General features: G+C 46.5%; 1 protein-coding gene across 1 annotated transcript; it reads left to right on the forward strand.

Moving 5' to 3' along the window:
- Nucleotides 1-151: 151 nt before the first annotated feature.
- ITFG2 (integrin alpha FG-GAP repeat containing 2) lies at nucleotides 152-15913 on the forward strand. The gene is made up of 12 exons (XM_083854931.1): nucleotides 152-259; nucleotides 1502-1597; nucleotides 2044-2085; nucleotides 2931-3108; nucleotides 3412-3551; nucleotides 3960-4108; nucleotides 5261-5355; nucleotides 7119-7169; nucleotides 7627-7718; nucleotides 8210-8327; nucleotides 8896-9069; nucleotides 9224-15913. The coding sequence occupies exons 1-12, from the start codon at nucleotides 164-166 to the stop codon at nucleotides 9364-9366; spliced, it is 1374 nt and encodes a 457-aa protein (XP_083711057.1). The 5' UTR covers nucleotides 152-163; the 3' UTR covers nucleotides 9367-15913.
- The last annotated feature ends 97 nt before the right edge of the window (nucleotides 15914-16010 follow it).

The following is a 16010-nucleotide window of genomic DNA, read 5'->3' on the forward strand; positions in this document are numbered from 1 at the left end:
CCGGTGTGTCTGTGCGTGTGTCCGTGTTCGGCGGGGTTGGGAGTGGGCAGTTTGGGGGCAGCAGGCGGGCTTTGCCGCCGTTCCCGCCCCGCGCTCCCGCCGTTCCCGCCCCGCGTTCCCGCCATTCCCAGCGCGCCTGCGCTCTCGCCACGCCCGGCCCGCGATGCGCTCCGTCAGCTACGTGCAGTGCGTGGCGCTGGACTTCGCCGGCAGCCTCTTCCCGCACGCCATCTGCCTGGGGGACGCCGACAACGACACGGTCCGAGCCCGGCGTGGGGCGGGCGGGGCCGGGCCGGGGCCGCCTCACAGACTGAGGGCTGAGGGGAAGCAGCGAGCGGCTGGTGCGGCCTCAGGGCCCGGAGGAGCTGAGCTGGCGGGCCTTCCCGCTCCGGGCAGCACACGGGGCCTGAGCGGTGTGAGGGATCAGGGCTTTGGTCAGAGGCCCCCAGGAGTTCCCCTGCGGAGGGAGTGTGTGCTGGGCCGCAGCGGGTCACTGCCCGCCCTCGGTGTGGCCTGGGCGGGGCAGAGCCACAGAGGAGCTGAACTTTTGCTTAGTACACACTTTCCTGTCACAGTGGTGGGGATGTAGTGGTGCTTCGCTGGGCACAGCACATCACAAACAGGGTAGAGCCAAGTCTTGGTGTCTCTTGACCCCTGTGATGGATGGATGGATGGATGGATGGATATGTGTGCATTGGGAGTGTTGCTGTCAGCCCTAGAATTGGTCGGTTTTAATTTGTCTGTAACTAGGAAGAGGTTGGCTTAACCAGCTGTATGTCAATTATTTTTTTTTTTTCTCTTCAAAAGTCAAGGTTTTTTAGCCTTATCCTGGAAAGTGTCACGGCTAGAAATGCAGTAGGTGATTAAAGGGATTTTCCCCATAAAACGTTGTTTTTCAGGGTAAAGTGTGCAGGGTGTTATGAAGTGCACAGCATTTAAATACACAGAGGCACGATGCAGGAGATGGGCTGATGGGAGTCGGTTCATCAGCATGGGTGGTTGGTGATTTTTAAAAATCTTTAAAGAAATAAACACCATTCTGAAATCCCTTTACCCATTCAGCAGTGAGATTGAACATCCTATGTAAATCTGTTGTAAATGTTCTTGCACTCTATTCCTGGATGATTTCATTTTTTTCATTACCATCATCTTTCTTAGGTGATTCAAGTCAATCTAGGTTGAAGGATGGAGTAATGATGATTGTTTTGACATCCAGGCAGGGTGTTAAAACAGTCAGTGTCACAACACTGAAACCATGAGTGGAGAAGCAGTGGGTAATAGGATGTTGCTCTAAGGAGCTGTTCTCCATCTCTTTTACCTGCAAGAATAAAATTAGGACTTTTATATTTTCCCAGACCTTCCATTTTGATTCAAGATTGTCTCTTTGCTGCTTCTTCCCACTGAGTGATTTTTAGATATGAATTCTGAAATTTTTGCTGTTGAAGGAGTGCTGTTAATGTAATTGTGGCTTTCTTCCTACTAACCCAATTTTCTTGTACAGCTGAATGAACTCGTGGTGGGAGACACCAATGGAAAGCTCTATGTTTACAAGAATGATGACAGCAAGCCCTGGGTTGTGCGATCTTGCCAAGGAATGGTCAGTTCTTGACAAAATTTCTAAATGGTAGGGCCTTTTGGTGTATGTGCAGCCAGCTATCCTTGTCCTTTACCTAGGAATATGTAGGCTGGGGAGGAATGGCAGCCAGAACTGATTCTGTTGTCTTTCATGTAACTATTCAAGACTCCACTTTTGTCTACAGCCCTATGGGCTGGAAGTGATGAGAAAATTAATGAACAAACAGAGAAACTGGGCTTCTCTCCCACCTTTACCCTGCTCTGTGCACTGTGGATTTTACCCCAGGGCTCTGGCCAGTTGTAATTTTATCCCTTGACTCTGCTCTCCTTGTCCTTCTGGAGCTGAAGAGATCCTTTATGGGAGAATCAAGAGATTGTTTATGGGAGAGGAGGGGCAGGGCAGAGGTTTATCCCAGGCTGCTGGGTTGGGTTGCCTTTTCTCATGGACGGCCTCGTTTTCTTTTGCAGCTCACATGTGTCCGTGTGGGAGATGTGTGCAATAAAGGAAAGGTGAGAGGAGCCAAACTCTTCCCAGCTGGTCTGTAGGGCATGTGGGAGGTGGTCAGAAGATTAGGGTCATGTCGTGTGCAGAGTGTGGAAGAGGACAGACTGCACATGCTGTGTCTCCAGGATCTTCCTTTACTCACAGATAAGAGTTTTAGCACTACTGTTTTTAAACTGTTCCTCTGTTTATATGTAACTAGTATTTTTCTGTGAGCCTTATGCAGGTTTTAGAGAGCAAGGAAATCCATCCTGTCTTCAGAGAGCACTTCTGATTTCCATGTGCCCTTGTGGGAGCACCCCAAGGCATTAGTGGTTTGAGGGTTGCTCCTTTTGCTCAGTGGCTTTTGCCTTTCTTGGGCTGGTGTCTGCTGTGGCCTGTGGTCCTTCTGCCACTTGGCTGTGTGCATTTAAGGTCATCTAAACAAGACTGAGACACAGAATAGTCTGGACTCCCAAGCAAATTCCACTGGGTCTACTATGACTCCTTTTGTTGGATTGCTGTTTCTGGGGGTTAAGCCAGGACCAGTGAGTCCAAAGGTCCCTGCCTGAAATACTGTAGCTGTGTTTCCTCTAGTGGGGAGCAGAGCTGACGTGGGCATTGAGAAAGCCAGACATTGTTTGAGGATTGCACACATACCAGTTTGATACTGTAGTCTGACAAAGATGAACAGGAAGTTTGGACTTTGCCAGCAGCAGAGAAGTTTGTGTGCTGTCCAAAATCCTTCTGTTCCCTCTGTAGCAGTCGTTGGTCTTGATCAATCTACCCTTGTGTCTTCCTTTGCCCTGCTGTTGGACTGCTTCTGCACTTTGTAAAAGAGGAAGAATCAAAAGGTTTTTCTCTTCCCTCACAGAATTTCGTGGTGGCAGTGAGTGCAGAAGGCTGGTTTCATCTTTTTGACCTGACTTCTCTGAATTCAAAACACCCAGATGCTTCAGGCCACCATGAGTTGGCAGGGGTGGAAGAGCAGAAGCCAGTGTTCAAGCAGCACATTCCTGCCAACACCAAGGTCATGCTCATCAATGACATTGGTGAGCCACAGAGCTGGGGTGGGAATGCAGGGTGGAGCAGTTTGTGTGTGAGGCAGTGGGGAGAGAAGGTGAGGGGGACTTGCAGAAGGAAGTTACTGTCTTGCTGAAACAGACACTCCAACAAACCATAGCCAAGTCACGGAAGGGAGGAACAAGAACTTCAGGAATTTTTCTGAAGTGCAAACTTTCATTACATGGTTGGAGTCCTCAGGGATGCTAACTGTGGAAACCAGCAGAGTGGTTTCTGCATGTTTGGGCGCTTAGGGCTTGAGAGAGTCCATCTGTCTTTCTCTTTTCCTGCAGATGGAGATGGGAAGTGTGAGTTGGTGGTGGGTTACACTGACAGGGTGGTTCGTGCCTTCCGCTGGGAGGACTCGTCAGAGAGTTCAGACCATGTCTCTGGGCAATTGATCCTGTTGAAGAAATGGCTTCTAGAAGGTCAGGTAAGGAAAAAGGATGTTCAGAGCAGTATTTGTCATACAGTCTTCAAGAGGTGGCTTTTTCAAGAGAAGAAGCACAGAATCTCAGTCCTATGAACAAAACCATTGTCATGTCCATGGCTTGAGAGGAGATTTGCCTGGTGATTTTTCTGTACAGCTGCTAGTTAGTCTGAGAAGCAGTTGCTCTTGCCCAAAGGGAGAGCATTAGTGGGAAGTAATAGTGTTGTTTTAAATGGGCTTTTGGTAGGGAACCAACCTTTTTTACTGAACTTGGACGTTTTGCTTCCAGCTGAATTTGTGCAGCTGCTGCTCAGCTCTATCAGATTTGCCATATTCAAATTTAGTCGGAGGGGGCACTGTAAACCTTCTAGAGCTCTTGGCTCTATCCATGTTTTTCCTCTGCCTCTGTAGGTGGACAGCCTGTCTGTGAACCCAGGCCCCGATGGCTCACCAGAGCTGATGGTGTCCCAGCCAGGCTGTGGCTATGCCATCCTGCTGTGCACCTGGGACACGGAGCAGCGGGACGCAGCCGCGGGAAGGGACGGATCTGCCCCGAGCAGGTGAGGGGTGTTACAGCAGGAAGGGATGGATCTACCCCAAAGAGGTGAGGGGTGTTACAGCAGGAAGGGATGGATGTGCCCCAAGCATTCCTGTAGGGGCACATGAGCACATGCCACTGTGGATGCCTGTTATGAGGGGCTGCCACCACATCGCTGTTTTGTATCAGTGGGTGCTGTCACTGTCCTTGCTTCAGTGACCTGCTGTGCTGCTGGCACCTCATCACTTAAGCCTGCCTGCACCCAATCTTCCATGAACACTCTTCATGTTTCTGTCACAAAGATGCATACTGCTGCTTTCCTTGTATCTGACTCTCTTCTTGTATTGGGCAAGGAGAGTGGCAAAAACAGCTCCTTGAGAGTTCCTCACTACTGGGAGCTAAGGTAGGGAACTGAGTGACCTAGATTACTAGAGAAAGGTCATCAGATTGCAGGGTAATAGCTGAGAGATGGGATAAACCAAATACACCTGAGGCCTAGGATAAAACTAGGCTCATTCACTTTTCTGCAGGTGAGGCAATTAGAAGTTTTCCTAATGAAACTCCTGGCAGCCAGTGCTGTAAGTCTCAACCACAGCGACCAGGATGAGGAGTGACGTGTTTGTTACTTGTCTTGGTGCTGGAAGGACCCTGGTGGGGAATTTGGGTGCTTCTGTGGTGTTCTGTGAGACTTCAAGGCAGGCACAAGAAACTGCAGCAGGAGGAACCCTAGGCAGGTCTCCTTGATGTCTTGGGGAACTCAGTGGAATGGTAATTCTGTTAGTCAAAAGCCAGGCCCAGATGTGGTCTCTCACCAACCTGTTCAGTCTGGGCAGGTATTTTGTGAGAGAAAAGCAGCCAGGCTTATGTAACAGTAATGATAAAAATTGTCTTTTTATTCCTTCGTTGAATTACAGGCCTTACTCTTTAAGTTTTTTTTTTCTTTTTTTTTTTTTATGCAGCAAATCATTCTGGGTTTGTGTTTTTAAAAATCAGTGTGTTTCTTTAATACCTGAGGTGGCATGTGTTTTCTTCCTTTGCCATTAAAGGGCTCAATCTGTTCACAAACTCTGTCAGTGTCTGGATTTGCAGAGCTTTGGAATATGCTGCTCCTGAAATTGTTCTGAGACAGGCATGGTTCTCTAACTTTTCAGTGTTGTCTTTCCCTTTTCCCTAGTGAGGCTCCTGTTCGAGATGTGATTCTACACCAAACGTCTGGACGGATTCACAACAAGAACGTCTCCACTCATCTGATTGGAAGCATTGCCCGAGGTGAGAGGTCAGCAGCTTGGGGTCTCCAGCCCAGCAGTTGCCCCTGGTGTTTTTTCAGTACATCAGTCCAGAATGAAATAGATTTCCTGTGGTAGAGCAATAACTGTGAGAGGCAGCTGCAGGAATACAGGGATCTCAGCTTCTCTTAGCCAGCTCCCAGAGATAGTTGGATATTTGCATGTGAGCTTTTTATAGCCTTTGTCCTTCCCTAGGTAGCCCTTATCCTTCACTCAGCACAAGAGGTTTTCTGCAGCCTCTGCTGACCTGCATTTAGTCAGTTTGAATGGCTGCCATGCCATGCTCCTATAGATGTCCTTGATCCTTGCTTCTGCATGGCTGCAGCTTACACCTCCTTCATATTTCCTAGATGCATTTCTTCTGTCCCACAGCCTCATCTTCTTTCTTACTTTTCAGCATTTGAATCTTAATTCCTGGTGGCTCTGCTGCTCCTCCTCCTCCTCCTGTGCAGCCCCCACCTTTCCAAAGCTGCTTCTATATTTTATCTGTAGCATTGTCCTTTGTCTTCTTCCACTGTGTTGTGTTCAGGTCTTATATCTAAAATCTGCCCAGCTGCCAGCTTCTCTCAGCTCTGACACACCACTCTTGTGTCCAGACTTTTCTTGCACACTGCCACTTCCCTCCTGTAACTGCTTGTGCTCTGACCTGTGCCTGGTGCACCTGCTGAACCCTCCTTTGGTACCTATGGAGGATAAGATTTCACTCCCCCTTGGAGTGTGTGGGCATAATAGAAGGCAGAAAACTCCCAGCAGAGATCAATTTCTCTTGTATCTGCTCTGCCCAAGTATTGCCTCCTGCAGTGCTGTCCAAGAATGATTCAGCCTGTCCACTGTAATTACAGCTTGTGGACTAGAGCAATCCACTAAACCCCACTCTCTTCCCATTCCTCAGAGGACCTTTCCTGCCCAGTTCCTCAGCTTGTCATGTTTTCAGCATCTTTGATGCTGCTGTGAGCAACATGGTCAACAGAGCATGAAATCAATTATTTCACTGCATATGAAGCCTTGCATCTATTGAGAGATGTCTGTGAAAAATGAAGGCACACAGAATAAGGGATGGAGAGCAGGCTGTAAAAACGCCCATTGATGTTGGACTGTCAATAAAGAAACAGCTGAAGAGTGCCATGCTGACCAGTTTCCAAGGGGGACACAGCAGATCTCTTGGATCAGAGCCTGTCTGGGTGCATGTCACTAGGGGCAGTTAAGCACCCAATCAGCTGGCTTTGCTTTAGGCTGGTCTGCAGAAATGGGGTGTGCAGGGGGCTGTAGCTTGAAGTTGTCTATGGGCACTGGAGGTAGGCTCACCTTGTTAACCTATTCTGGGGAAACTGCCTGCTTGCTTTCAGCTCTGCTGGCTTGCCTTGGACTTTCCTGGGTTCCTCCTCACAGGGCCAGTGCCTCTCCTACATTGTCACTGAAAGGATTAAATGCAGCTTTAGTTGAATACAGCTCCAGTCGCCTCTCTGAGAGTGCCGTATTTTTAAAACTTGACCTTGCATGTCTTTTCTTTTTTTAGTAGCTAGGTAGAGAGTTTACTGAGGGGCTGAAGCAGCCCAGAGGTCAGGGGACTCTCCTCTTCAGATTTAATTAGTGACATTTGTCAGTGCTGTCCTGCACACAACTGGGCAAGGAAAGGAGGCAGCATGGATGAGCTTGGTTTGGATCTTTTTTATTGTTTTCAGGAGAGGGAGGGGACGATGTTTACAAAATGGCATCAACTCCAATAATTTTCTTTTGCACTTACAGGCTCCAGTGAGAACAGTGGCTCAGGTCTCTTTGCCCTCTGTACTCTGGATGGTAAGTCCTGCCACTGTCCTAGAAGAAGACCTGTGGGGCAGCCAAGGCCTGTCACAAATTCAAAGCAGGGAACCAGGGGCTCAGTGCTTTTGGCTTTTAAAAGAAAGGGAAGCTGGGCTTCAGAAACCCTTCAAGGGTCAGGCAAGAGAATTTGATTCAAACACTTCTTCTACTGACATACTTTATATGAAGGCACGGAGGGCACTGTGATAGAAGCTTGTTTATGTTGTACTCTCTCATGGCCAGTGCTCCAGTAGTGCAGCAGTATATCTGGACCATAGGAGCGTGGTAGCTGGGGTCAAGTGTCCTGTATGGATTTAGCAGCCAAGACAAGTAGCCTGTGCTATTAGCACCTAACTCTTAGCAACCCTGAGTGTTGAAGGAGTAGGGCCTGGCACTGGCAAATATCTTGCTCTCTCTTATTATTTTCAAGACAGTTGTTTTTTTCTTTCTTCAGGAACACTGAAACTGATGGAGGGAGCAGACAAGCTGCTGTGGTCTGTTCAGGTTGATCACCAGCTCTTTGCTCTGGAAAAGCTGGACGTTACAGTGAGTATCTGAGTAAGGCTGGGAGAGATGAAGACAAAAACTCAGCATGGCTTTGTGTATATGAACTTACGAAGGGCAAAAGGAGTATGGCTCAGCTGGAAAAGGCTGGGATTATCTCAGGATGACACAGAGTGTTCTGACTGTGGCAGTACATTCTGCACTCAGGTCAGTCTGCCCAGCTGCAAGAGGTTGAGCTGTGTCTGCCTGTTAGACCCAGCATCCATTTATCCATTCCTAAACATTTTTCCCCCAGCAGTTCTTCAATCTTACTGCAAAGCTGAGTGGTTTTGCTTACTGCTAATACTCTGATTGTCTAAAAGCTCTGACAGTACATAAGGATTGCAATATAGAAGAGAGATGAGCTCCAAGTGCAAAATACCTGCATGAGATGTCCAGAAGTGACATCTAGACATTAGTGTTGTGTCTCTGAGGCAGCAAGAAAGATTGTTGGCTGTCCCTGGGAGTAACATGCAGTCCTCTGGTTGCTGCAGGGCAATGGGCACGAGGAGGTGATTGCCTGTGCGTGGGATGGTCAGACGTACATCGTTGACCACAATCGGACTGTGGCCAGATTCCAAGCAGATGAGAATGTCAGTGCCTTCTGTGCAGGTAGGAAGGCTGACTGCAAAGCCAGCCCTCACAGCATTTTCCCCTCAAAGCTACTACTCCCATCTAGGAGACCCAGAATCCTTTGTCTGCCTGCAGTGGGGAATAATTTCCCTGTGTGCATACTGCAGAAGGCCCAGCTAGTCTTTCCTCTGGTGGCCTCTGGGAAAAGTAAGGGTGACAGAAGATAATGCTGAGGCTTGCCTATAGTGGCTTGGGTTTTTTTTCTTGTCCTTTTTGGGGTAGTACAGTGGTCTCATGTCCTCCACACTGCTTTTTTAATTTACAGACTTCTAAGCTGTTCTTAAGTGGAGATTAAGTGGGACCAGCCTGAGTTTTGACCCAGTCCCTTCTCTCAGACCTGCAAGAAGCAGTTTGCAAATGCAGCTTCATGTGGTTCAGAGCAGCTTCTTGGATTGTCTCAAAGGGACTTTGTATACCCAGGCCCATATCTCTGGCCAGGTGCTTGCTGTTTTCTGCCAACAGCTTTGGTACCTCATCATGAAATGTCAATTACTTGCTTTCTTTCCTTTTGGAAGTGGTCAGATCTCCACACTTCTGCTTTCTGCAGGCCTCTATGCGTGCAAAGAAGGGAGCAACAGTCCCTGCCTTGTTTATGTCAGCTTCAGCCAGAAGATCTACATCTACTGGGATGTGCAGCTGGAGAGAATGGAGTCCACCAACCTGTTGAAAATCCTGGATGGTGACCCAGAGTTTGCAAGTCTCCTGGAGCAGCTGGATATAGGTGAGTGCAGAAAGTGATGTACAGAGTGGAGGATGTACAGAAAGAGAGGAAGGGCTGCTGGCAGATGATATGCTGAGAACTAGAGTATTTCTGGATGAGGCTTTCCCATTGCCTGATTAGAATGCTAACAGCTGGTTTTCTCTCTTTTCCGTAGACAGAAGCGATGTTTCTGCTGTCAAAAACCTGATTCACAAAACACTCTATTATCCTGAGAAATACCATCTCAGCAGCCCCTCAGAGGATTCTGCCGGAACAGATTCTTCTGCCCACTGCAGTGGCATCCAGGATCCCCTATAACAAGAAGGCTGACATCTTTAATGCCAGCACAAGCTCTTCTGCAGCTGGAGTTGGGCATCTGATGAATATGACTATTCTTTCCCTACCTTGTCAAAACTTCCAAGCAGGAAGGGGTCTACAGGCTGCGAAGAGGTGTTCTTGACTGTAGACTTATCTGTATGTGGTAGGTTGGTTTGCCTCTTGCTGAGGCAGCTACAAGAACAGAAAGGGCCAAGGATCCTGCACACAGGCCTTCTGTTGCCAGAAGTCTCACTTACTAAAGTGCTCCACTGGTCACTGTGAAGGAGCAGTGAGGTCATAGATGGAGAGAACAGCTGAGCCAAGCCTCCATTTTGACCTGTTCTTACAAGTACTTCAGTGAATGCTTCTGAGTTCTTAGCAGGATCCAGTGCAGGAATTGGAGATGGAGGAACTGAGTTAGGGTGCAGGCATGGGCCTTCTCTCCCTCTTAGGTGTATTTAAAGTAGAGCCATGCATTGTTTGTCTTTGCTTTGCTGCTGCTCTTCTGCCAAGCAGTTTCTCACAAATCACCTGTTCTGAATAGCTGGAGATGTGCACAACTTGCACTAATAAGGTGTGGAGAGAGAGCAGCCCCAGCAAACCCAGCTCTGGTTAAGAGTCATTGCTTGTCTCCATCTTCTTGGGCAGGGTGATCCTAGAGGAGGCTGTGACTTAACAAAGCAGCTGTAAAGTGGTCAGTAAGGCAAGTCTGATTGATCTGTGGTGCTATGAGAGCTTGGCCATCCCACAATAAGCAGTGGAAATGTCACTCTTGCCTGTTCTTGTGGGCAGTGTCATGATTTGAGTCCTGCACAACTGAAAGAGGTGGCCTGGAAGTGATGTTCCACTGGCTGGTACGAGGAGTCTGGTAAAGGGGAGCTCATTTGCAAAAGCCCAGGCATGAGGCTTTCCACGTGCTGTTGTTGTTGTGCTTTTCCCTCTCTTAGCTTGTCCCTTGCCTAACTCAGCTTGTTAGGAAAGGGGCAGCAGGCTTACCTGCTGGCTTACATCAATTGTCCCCTCTCACTTGTTTGATGTTTTATTGGACTTGTGTGATGGATGGAGCTGTCCTTTTGCCCTTACAACAGCCTGAGTCACAGCAAATACAATTCAGTGATCTGGAGCAAGTGGCAGCATTCAAAGGTCCTGCAGGCAGTTGAAAACCTGCTGTGCTTTACTCTGCAAAATATCCAAGGGCAGCCGTAACTGGGAGAAAATGCTTTGTATAGAGAAAAGGAGTGTCTTGCCCTTGGGTCAAAGTGACTGTTGTTGAAGCAACTCTGTGTGGTAGAAGGGCAGGATCTTTACATAATAAGCCTTAGCAGTTCTTTGCAGTTTCCCTCTGCAGATTTACATAAGCTTTTCAGAGGACAGTGCTGTCCTCTGCATTTGGTAGCAGTGGAAGTTGGAGCATGGAGCAGTGAAATGGTGTGACCTGCTCTGTACCTGCTAGCTTGCTTCTCAGGCCACTGTATCTTCTGACTCTCTAACTGCAGTAGAAGTTTCTCTCAATTTTAATGGCCTTGCTGAGAAGCATTTTTAAATGTTCCCTTGTCATACTGAGTGCTCATGTGAAACTGGACACTTCAGGCAAGACCTTTCAAGTAATAATAGAGCTTATTAACAGTGGTCTTGAGAGCAGCAAGGCTTGAGTCTGTGAGCGGTGGAGAGCTGATACCAGCTGATACCACTTGTGGGCTAAAGCAAGGAGTTTATCTTGAAGCTTGTCAGACCTAGGCTGTAACCTCAACAAATTGTCAACTCTTGTGACATTGAGATGTGCAGCCACCCATGTCAACAGGAGTCATCACCATTGCTTCTGGCAGATAGGGCCTGGCAGGGAAACAGGATGGCCTACGCTCATAACAGAACAACTCAGTGCTGTCTGTCCATGCCAAATATAAATCTTTATTAGCAACACCAAATAGAAACTTTGTTAGCAACACAAGCACAAGGGGTGTACAAATGGGTGCATATGGCTGGAACTGTTTTATGCAAAACAAACTTTGCTGTACAGGTTGAATGATTTCCAAGAAAGGAAGGTCAAACTGATCCACTGTTGGACTATTAATTGTTGCGAAAGAGCAGGAAAGGTTACTGAGGGAGAGATGATATTTTTCTAAGAACCATCTTTAAAATAAATGGGGCCAAAGCATTGCAAATACTAGGCAGGGTCATTTGTGCACCCCAACCCTCTTTTGGCAGCCTGAGGATTACATTGCTGAGTGCCATGCAAGCTCAGGCAATGCACACTATGAAAAACAAGAGTGAGAAAATACAGACGCTACAAAAACATCTGTTCCCCAAAACTTTTCAACTCTTAAAAACCATTGGAGAGGAAAAATACTAACATTTGAGGTCTTCCCCTGACAGCTTTATACTGCGTGCAGCACATAATAACTTGCAGATGCATTCTACTCCTATGCCCCTTGTGCACAAGAGAAAAGTGTCTACAGAAGAATTAACTGAATTTGTACCGCTCCTTGGCCAAAAGATGGCTTTCCTTATTTTTTCCTGCCTTGAACTTCTAGGCACCAAATACTTCTTAAAGTCTCTTTTTCAGGCTAATTCCACTGGCAACAATTTTTCTGTGCAGTGTCCATCTTGTCAGGAAAGGAGCCACTTAAGGCTCTATCTCTGGACTGATGGAGTTACATTATACTTACTTTGTAACTCATTGTCTGTTTGTCCTTGCCAGGTGACACAAGCCACAGCATTAGACTTAGAAGAAGTGGTTCCTTCCCACGCAGCAGAAAAAGTTGTTTGCTGTATCCTGCTCTAGCAGATTGGCATAACCTGCTGGTGCTGGGGAACTTTTTAACAGGGCAGCATTTGCAGGACACGTTTGTATGTCCCAGTGCCAGCACACAGCAAGTGAGGAGTCTGACAGTATTCTCAGGCACTGGGGGTATTTGCAGATGCATGATTCATGGCTTTGGTTCTGATGCTCAATTTACTAGCAAAAAAATAAAGGGAGAGGGTTGCCTTATTTTCCTGAGACGTAATAAACCTGCTCTCCATCCCTGCCCTTGTTTTTATGATCTTTCTGCTATAATTTAGTTATTTCTGTAACTCTTCAGGTGTAACCTGGCATGTGCCAGTGGAGTCTCTTGAAAGGAGGATTGAATGCAAACACAGGTATGTGGCTCAGTGGTCTTCAATGCCATAGCTCACCTGCTGATAGTGAAAGAAGGAGCAAGCCTCTGGGAGTATGGATGGCTGCAGCTCCCATTCTGTTCAAAAACAAGTGACCCCAGCTCGTGGAAGCGGTCCTGATTATGGCTTTGGCAAAGTGCATGTTCTCAGGAAGAACAGAAGTCCTTTTGCTCACCCCTGGGTGTATTGCACACTGGTTCCAGAGATTTGCCATGGCAGGTGTTTCCCTGCAAAGTTCCACAACTGCCGTGCCCACTCTATTAAAAAGCAGCTCTGATAGAAACTGACCACCAAGGTGGTTCAAAGAGATTATCCCTAAAATAATAACATTCCATTTTTTATATTGAAGGGACAGGCCTCATTATGAGGAAGCCAGTGTTGGACACATACAGGATGTGCCTATGTCCTGCTCTGAGCTGGCAGTTTGTACTGAACTGCTTTCTGTATTAAAGTGGTAGCATTTTTTGATCTTCAGTGAAAAAGACCTTTAGATTATTCCTTTGTTCCCTCTATCCCCCAAAGCAATAGAGATGACTGGAATTTGGAGTAGGGAAGTGTATCTGTATAATAAACTTTTCCAAGAGAAACTACAATTAAGACAGTCTTCAGCCTTGCCAGCCCACTCAAAATTATTTACTGTTATCCCCAGTATTGGAAGACTTAAAAATTACCATATTTGTAGATGGGAGTTGAGTTGGCTTCTTTGAGATGTTGTAAGTCCTATTTTACCATCACATTTTAAAGCCAAGACTTCTTTCTTTCACAATGGAAGCTGTGCTTCAGATGTAATGACACAAAAATGATTTGGAGAAAGAAAAATGTCTTTGGGCTAGAATTCAGAATACACTGTCAAGTGCAGTAACAGTGTGTCATTTTATGCCAAGTAACATGGGGAGATGAAAACCCAGCAGGAGCTGTGTTGGTGAGGAAAGCAGGTACTGACCCTGTAGGATTAGACTGTGATTTAGTGAATGGGTTGAAGTGAGATGTCTGCCATGGCATCATGACCTGCAGTTCTCATTTAGTTGTATAAATGTTTTTTTTCTGAAAGCTCTGCCTGCAGCAAAGCTTGATGGGGAGGTTCCAAGATAACTTGGCAACAGATTCCTCCATGTCTGGACAAAAGAGACTTCTACTGAATGGATCTGTGTGTTCAACTGACATGGACAGAAGGAAGGTGAAGAGCATGTCTTCTGCCCTGGAGCTGATTTCAGAGCTGAGAAAAGAACTCACACTAATTTAGTGCTTTCTTGGAAATATTGTCTCTGTGACTGAGAATTTATACATGCATTTGTTTACAACAAAGAGGAAAGGCTGGCGAGATTGTGGCACAATGTGTGAGTATTAGCAGCCAGGGTACAAGGCAAGTGTTAAAAGGATTCTCTAAAAAGGAAAAAATTCCTTTTGAAGGAAGTTTGTCACTTACCAGTGTGAGCAGAAGTAAAGGAGGATGCAAAGGAGTCATTAAGCAGAGAAGAGAGGAATAGGAGATTTTCACCTACTGTAGCACATTAATTCAGAGGAGCCCAGACTGTTTGTGGTTTAGGATTTGAGGCGTGTGAACCACAGAAAGGCTACAGAAAGGCTGGAGGTTGTTCTGAATGTGAGCAAAAGCAGTTATTCCAAGACAGACATGTAGGAACAGCACCTGGTGAATTCCAGCAGCAGCTAGTGTGCAGGTATCTGCAGGGCTGCAAGTGACAGGCAGTAGTCATAACAGAATGGTCAACTCAGAGTCATGGCAGTTTTCTGTAGGATCCTATCCAACACTCTTTTAAAATCATTGGAAAGATTCCTGTTGGCTTCAGTCTGAAGGCTCCTACTCACCTACACCCTTGCCCTAGTCAGGCCCCACTGCAAAACTGACACTGGGCACTGCTCTCACAAGGAAGTGGCCAGGACGTAGAGCTGTTGGTGACCCTCCCCTTCACATGCACTTGTGGGCACCAGCAAAGCCCAGAAGAAGCTGTCAGACACTCTGGAAGGCAGCAGAGCCCTGCCTGGGCATCACTAAGCCCAGCAAAAGCCTTGTGGTGTTCCACAGGGAAGCAGGGCTCTATATGGGCCTTGCAAAGCCTGGCAAAAACCCTGGGACACTCTGAAAGGTAGCAGAGCCCCTTGAGGGAATGCTTTGCAGGGCAAAGCAAAACTCAGCAAAAGCCCCAGAGCACTCTGGAGGGAAGCAGGGCCCCTTGTGGGAATGCCAAAAGCCATCAGATAGGGTTAGGTGATTGTGGTTAGATTAAGTTGGGGTTAGGGTTGGGTTCTGTTACGTGGTTTGGGGTTTAGATTTAGGGGTTAGGTTTAGGCCTTGGAGTTTAGGTTTAGGAGCTGGGGTTAGCTTAATGCTTAGAGTTTAGGGCTGGGGATTTTGCCTGGGTTTTGGGATTAGGGTTTATAGTTAATGTCTTTATGATTAGATTTCTGTTTTGGGTTTAAAGTCAGATGGTAAATGTTGGGGTTACAGCATTAAATTTAGGGGCTTATGTTTAATATTAAGTTTTAAAGTTAGGGAGTGGTGATTTGGTTTAGGTGTTAGAATTAGGTGTTAGCATTAAGTTTTAGAGTTTGTTTTAGGGGTTAAATTTAGGATTAGGATTTAGTGCCTTACATCTTAGATTTAGGATCATTGTTAGGGTTTATTTGAGTTAGGGCTAAAGTCAGCTTTTGGGTTGTGCTTTAGAGGGTTTTTTTTAATAGATTATAGAAGTTAATGAGTGATAAGATTTGTAATGGACATGGTATCTGTATGTATAAATTATTTGCCCTTGTTCTACATGCTGTTTTTAGAGGGCAGTGAGAGTTGGAAACTGGGTGAGTTGATGCATAAAGAAACAGGTGTTCTGTCTATCACAAGCAGGATTTTGTTAGCAGAGTTGGCCCAGGTACCACATAGACTGGAGCTGGAATACAAGATGGTTTAGTACAAGTGTGGGCTGCCTAGACACCTGGGTTTGAGAAGCCAGTCAGGCATGCAGTGAGACAAACCCAGGAGGAATTACTGCCACTTTGGAAGACAGGCTCATGGAGTAGGCATGTTTTCCTGACTAAACGAGAGAACCGTTGGGGCCACTTGAGACATTCATGGAAAGCAGTTCATGCAGCCAGAAATAGTCAGATGCACAAGTAGAAGAGTGGCAAAGAAGTCGAGGAAAGTATCAGAAGCTGCAAGATATGATGACTAACAGTAAAAATCTGAGGCTCCTTGTAGGAGCAGCAGATGCCAGTCACGCCAACTATCACTGGTAAGTGAATCCCAAATCATATCAGCCAGGCTTTACTCTGATGATGTCCTTAGGATGTGTTAAGCTACAGCATACATGTGTAGAGAAAAGAACTAACAAAAAAAAAAAAAAAAAAAAAAAAAAAAAAAAAAAAAAAAAGGTAAAAATACATATACACATTTTTTGAGAAGTGCAATAGGGACAATGACCAGTTTGATAAAAATGGAAGAGAGTCAGCACTGTTTAATCCAGGAAAATAGACAA

Source organism: Zosterops lateralis (assembly GCF_965231275.1).
Source record: "Zosterops lateralis genome assembly, chromosome: 2".
NCBI lineage: Eukaryota > Metazoa > Chordata > Aves > Passeriformes > Zosteropidae > Zosterops > Zosterops lateralis.

Coding starts and splice junctions, on each gene's coding strand:
- ITFG2 (XM_083854931.1), top strand. CDS start 164: ATGCGCTCCGTCAGCTACGTGCAGTGCGTGGCGCTGGACTTCGCCGGC. Junction 2,086..2,930: donor ATGTGTGCAATAAAGGAAAG/GTGAGAGGAGCC, acceptor CTTCCCTCACAG/AATTTCGTGGTGGCAGTGAG. Junction 5,356..7,118: donor GATTGGAAGCATTGCCCGAG/GTGAGAGGTCAG, acceptor TTGCACTTACAG/GCTCCAGTGAGAACAGTGGC.